At 33.9% G+C, this 5,588-nt stretch overlaps 1 protein-coding gene across 1 annotated transcript; it reads right to left on the bottom strand.

Annotated features, from left to right (window-relative positions):
• Positions 1–574: 574 nt before the first annotated feature.
• Positions 575–4,988, bottom strand: LOC108327462 (glutamate receptor 2.5-like). The gene is made up of 4 exons (XM_017561158.2): positions 3,669–4,988; positions 2,864–3,161; positions 1,313–1,713; positions 575–1,042 (listed from the first exon to the last, which is right to left on the bottom strand). The coding sequence occupies exons 1-4, from the start codon at positions 4,926–4,928 to the stop codon at positions 575–577; spliced, it is 2,427 nt and encodes an 808-aa protein (XP_017416647.2). The 5' UTR covers positions 4,929–4,988.
• Between the last annotated feature and the right edge of the window lie 600 nt (positions 4,989–5,588).

Genomic DNA, 5,588 nt, shown 5'->3' with positions numbered 1-5,588 from the left:
GGTTCATTTTGAGCTCAAACCATGATTGGTTGGCAAACCCAGTAGAGTTCTAGTTGTCTTCGTTTTGACAACTTTCCTTTAAAGTGATCTTGTGCTGGTGTATATAGGTAAACAGCTTAATAAATGTATGTTTAATAAACTATTGTTACGTTAGAGCTAATGGAGTAAATTTTGGTGCAGCACTTATTGAAAAAAGTTAGAAGAGATTATTTTATCATACATGATGTTGTTCGCGTCATTAGTTCAAATAAGCTGCATAGAAATTCTTTCACACATCCCTCCTAAAATGCCTTTTTTATTTTGTGGATGACAGGGGGAGATAGATTAAAGAAAAGACACAAACTAACAAGAAAGAGACACATAGGATTTGAAACCCACTCTTTTAAATTTATAAAAAATGAATTATCTCCTTCCACTATATTCGTGGATTACTCTAGTAATTCTGTATTAAAACATCTTTATACCTCAAAACATCATACTTTCGCAGTATTAACAAAAAAAAAAAATGAGAGTCTAAATCCTTTAAATGCTTTGCAGTGAAATGTTTTTTACTGCAGTTTGAAAAATTAGTATGTCAGGAAGCATTAGCAGCCAATACTGCATCTATAACTACTGTACTATGCTGACTATCAATGACTGTTTCCTCTGCATTTATTGTTACTGTGTCGGGTTTACACTTCCTGATTGAAGTCTTGAGCAGCTCCCGGAAAAAAACTGTGTTTGTGCATCTCCGCATTCTCCCTAATAGTGTCAATCTTACATGCATGTAGCTAGTGAAGGTCTCTACCTTGTTCATCAACCAACAAATCATACTATATAACGATGCCAGAATAGCAACAATAGAACAGATGCAAAATATGCCAAGGAAAGGTTGAAAACCAGTCGATGACCTATTTTTTTTCTCGCTCTCTAAAGTAGGACAACTGCGATTGACTTCTACCATTAGCATATCTTTTTCTAGTTGTTCGGTCTGTCCACTCTCTATTATTTTCAGCAATGCTTCGGATATGTCAGTAGCCAGATTTGAACCCTTGGGAAATGCCTAAGTAATCAAACAACCAAAATCAACATGCTGATTAGAACAGCTTCAGAAATAGGGAAATCATTTTTGAAAAATAATGTGGCAGTATCTCGTAAGCTAAGTTTGGTATGAGAGAAAATTGGAGAAATGCATATGATGAGTGCTTGACTATTGGTATATATAAGAAAATTTTCATAACCCTACAATTTCAACTTTTCCTTACAATTACCCTAATTTTTAATGCTGCCAAACGTGTCATAAAATGGTGAGAATAAAAGGAGAGATACCCACAAAACCCAAGCCGCCAAGCCTGAAAGTGTTCCCTGCTTTGATAAAACCCCTGCATGCGTACTTTGCCAAAAAGACCTTAGTGTGAGGTGCAATAAAGAAAGCAGCTTCGATATCTTTGTTCCGAAAGGCATCAGGGTAATCATTTATAGACTTAATTTTCCTAATGTTCTCAGGCTTGAATTTTTGTACCTCAGTCAAATACTTCAAAATGAACGAATTTCCATTACAACCAACTACATAATTTTTTTCCCGAAGGGTGTGCATATCTAACACAGATGGCTCTAGTTGTGAAACAGTCATCATAGATGTCAAACTTGCTGTGAAAGTACTAGTTGCAATGAGGATCACAAATAACCATGGTGCCAGCACAATTCGAGCCAAGGGGCTTCTAATTTGTTCTCCTGCTTAATAGAATTTAGAATTAGTAATAAGGAGGAGGAAGAAAGACATGTGATTGAAAAAGTTTGTTCAGTATCATATTCTTTATATAGTCAATAGTGAATACTGCTGATGAAATAGGGATATCTCTACATGGATTTTGACAAATGTGTCTCTATTACTACATTTTTCATTTGCCTCTTAGTTTTACAGTTTGGAAATGTTCGTATGAAAAATGTTACAAAAGTTGGACAAAGATATGCGACGGTATCTTAGTGCTAGCTGAAGTTTTGGTGGTCTTTATCTGATGTTGATCAAGGTTGTCACGTTAACTTTATTTTTTTTTTAATCAAATATAGAGTATGAAAAAGTATATCATTATATAACGTATGATCCCAACTAGGTTGACACTTTATTTTATGTCAATCATTTGCAGTGTACCCAAATAGCATAAAAATAAAGAAAACTACGAAAGAGTGGGAGGGCTATACCAAAACCTACTAAAGAACCGAAACAATAGTAAGGTTGAGAATACCTTCCCTAATGAAATCATATCTAAGAAAATCTGGAATGTCATGACACCAGTGAGTACATCTTTCTTTTACACCTTTTAAGCCTATTAGCAGTGATTCCCTTTCCTTTAAATATTAGAAACATGAAATCACATATTTCTATAAGATTGTATGAATCTAAGCAGTGAAAATTAATTAACTCGCAATTAAACTCTTTACTACATAAGCTCCAGTAAACTGTCAAATCAAGAGGCCAGTTAGCGGATTTGAAGGCAAATTTAAATTTACCCCCTGACCACATAGTGTTACTGTTTTACTAACTCAAATGATTTTGAAAAAGTCAACTTTATTTTAAAATGTTTCATTTTAGAAAGTTATGTTTTTATGAATTTATGCATAATTTGATCATTCATATAGTTTAATCTTATTTAATACCACTGTATTGCAATACTTTGTTAATGTGATTATCTTGTCTGATGAGCTGAAACGTTGAATTATTGTTGTGTTGCATATATTTCTTTAATATGTTTTCTTTCTAGCATTAATGTTTATGATAGATAAAATCTTTCAATTTTTCTAGCATTACAACCTCGTAGTGATGATATTATATAGCAGCTATGAAATTTTACTCTTAACTAAAACGCTTGGTTAGAGGACTTACTCTGTACAAAGAATATTACGGTGACTAAGAACCAAAGCATGGACCCGAACTCTCTTAGTTCTGCATTAACTTGCCTTTCGATCAACCATATGACGAGTCCCACAAAAATGTGTAATGCTGCCATCATTAACCACATCTCTTTTGTGAAGACTTGTAAAAAAAGCCATGTTTCCTTTAATTTAGCTGACTGCTCTGTAACCACCATATCAATGCCAGATTCAACATACGGTTGTGAGAAGTCAACTAAATGATATCTGTATGCCATTATAGATGTATCTCCGACAGCAGCATCCAATGTCTAAGCGAGAAATAAAAGTTTAGATTTGCATTACGAAAAGGCAACAAAATTAAAAGACAATAAAAATTGAAGGAAGAAACAACATGGGGTTTGTACAAGATCTAGTATTTTAACTTGCGTACTGTATAGGATAACTACTTGGTTTTATCCAATTAAATTTTAAAATTAAAAATATTTTAATATGATTAAATTGCATTATAGTTAAACATTCAAATAAAAATGTAAACTTTGAAAGGGTTATAGATCAAGTATACAGAAAAAATACAAAATAAGATTGTTAAGAGAAAAAAATTGTTTAGATGCATTGGTACTGTGTGAAAACACCATCCGAAGAAGATATAACAGAATCTTGAGAATGTCGATCTCAAAGAATAAGAAAAGTGAGACTGAGTTTTTCAGTTTCCCTTTTATATAGTATACTTTGTAAAAGTAATTATATAATTCCATAATACAATAATCAGCAAGTCCAGTGCATTAACTCTCAAAACTAGTTGACTGTTACCATACCTTATTGTAGACTTGGCCTACCATTTCATCATAAGATCCATCGAAGGGAACAAACGAGAAATTCAAATTATAAGGCAAAGTTTGAACAGCTGCTTTAAAGACATCAATTGAGAATCCGGTAAAAGAAGTTTTGTTCCTCTTAATATCATATTCCACATTCACGAAATCAGTAAATGCAGCATTTGCAGGAACTCCTATTTGTAATGTCCTCTCTTTGGTGTTGTGAGTCCATCCCTTAGGAACAAATTGTATGCCTCCTGGCCAATAAACTGTGCTCAAAACTCCACTTGAAGCACTGTTTGTGTTCATCTCTGTCATCTGTTCTGTAACAAGGGTTTTGGAGAAACCTGATGCGGGAGACCATGATGCCAACTCTCTGTAACTTTTTCCTACCACGTTAATTATGCTGAGGGTTGGTGATTGCCGTAATTTTTCATTCATGGAGATTTTACTTTTTAATAATTGTTCAAGGGTTAACTTCCCTTGTGATTCCTTTGCAGCTTGAGCAACTTCCCAGGTTGCATTATACGATTGAAGTGCAAAGGAACTTGGGTTAATGTTCTCTTCTTCCGGGAACTCGAAGACAAACCTTCTACGAAATTTTAACTTGAACCGTCTAAATGCCTTGCTTGTTTCCAAGAAGGGTGTCTTAAATCCAATAACTCCTTGCATGTTAGAGATAGCAGACGGGTTAACTGAATCAAGATGATCAGCAATCCCATCTGGGATAATCCACACAGAACCCTTTCCCATTAAACCCATTTGCTTTGCTTTCTCAAAAAGTAGGTTAGCGAGCTCTAAAGAAGATTGCACAATCAAGAAGACCCTGTTACTCCTGCTTTTTAGCCTATTAAGCTCATTTTCAATGTTAGAATTTGGGTTTAATAGAGAGGACAATGGAGGCAAAGCTACATGATTGTCAATCTCAGAACCAACAAGTCTAAGAGAATAGGAGAGGTTGAGTAGGATCCCAGGATCAGAGGAAAACCTGTTATCAAGTTCATAGATTGCTGTCACCTTTGTCCATTTAAATTCTCCTACAATGGCTGCAATGCATTGCATTTGAAGGTTAATATTATATCCCACTTGGTTGAAGTGAGGCAATAGAGGTGATACTTGCTCTGCTCTGGTTACAGATGAAATTAGAGACAAGATAGGAATATTTTTTACTTTGTCATTAAATTCACTTGCGAGAGTTGCTTCATTGTGTGTTATTGTACCTATGATGGCTAGCACTTGCTTGCTTAGGGCGAGATCCATAGCTATATTTATCAAAAGAAAATGGTGTTAGGATGCTTCATTTGTACAAATTTAGTTAAACCATTCATTTAGTACGAATAGTTCACACTATTTTAAGTATTAGTTCCTAGACCGAAAAACATAAATTTTAATTCTACAACCATATTTTATTGGGTTAAATATGTTTTTAGTCCCTAAATTATTGGTCGTTTCTGGTTTTCGTCCCTCTTTCAAAGTAAGATACAATTTGATCCTCATTCTTTTCGAAAGGTTCGTTTTAGTCCTCGAAAACTAAACACTGTTTAAAAATTTGGTCTTCATTTAGCAACAAATGAGGACTAAAACCAAAATTCCGAAGACTAAAACGAACGTTTCAAAAAGTATGAGGACCAAATTATACCTTACTTTGAAAAAAGGACGAAAACAAAAAACGACCAATAATTTAGGAACTAAAAACATTTTTAACCCTATTTTATTTTATTGAAGATTGGTTCTTGTTCTTACACTTGTAGTAATGATGTCAAATATGGTTTACATGGTCAACTCATGAATGACATGACTAAACTATGATAATTTAAATGCATATTTGGTTTCGCATCAAATCAACTTAAACACTTATCTTTGGTGTACACCTACATTTGAACTGATTATTTTTAGTATTTACTTTTTTCGTACGCGAAA

The sequence above is a fragment of the Vigna angularis genome, chromosome 2 (genome assembly GCF_016808095.1).
Source record: "Vigna angularis cultivar LongXiaoDou No.4 chromosome 2, ASM1680809v1, whole genome shotgun sequence".
Classification (NCBI taxonomy): Eukaryota; Viridiplantae; Streptophyta; class Magnoliopsida; order Fabales; family Fabaceae; genus Vigna; species Vigna angularis.
This window is presented reverse-complemented; position numbering and strand designations above follow the sequence as displayed.

Excerpts from the sequence above, each read along its gene's own strand:
- LOC108327462 (XM_017561158.2), bottom strand. The coding sequence starts at position 4,928 with ATGGATCTCGCCCTAAGCAAGCAAGTGCTAGCCATCATAGGTACAATA. Across the intron at positions 1,714-2,863 it reads CGTAATATTCTTTGTACAGA|GAGAACAAATTAGAAGCCCC; the intron begins GTAAGTCCTCTA and ends TCTATTAAGCAG. Across the intron at positions 1,043-1,312 it reads GGCTTGGCGGCTTGGGTTTT|GCATTTCCCAAGGGTTCAAA; the intron begins GTGGGTATCTCT and ends TTGATTACTTAG.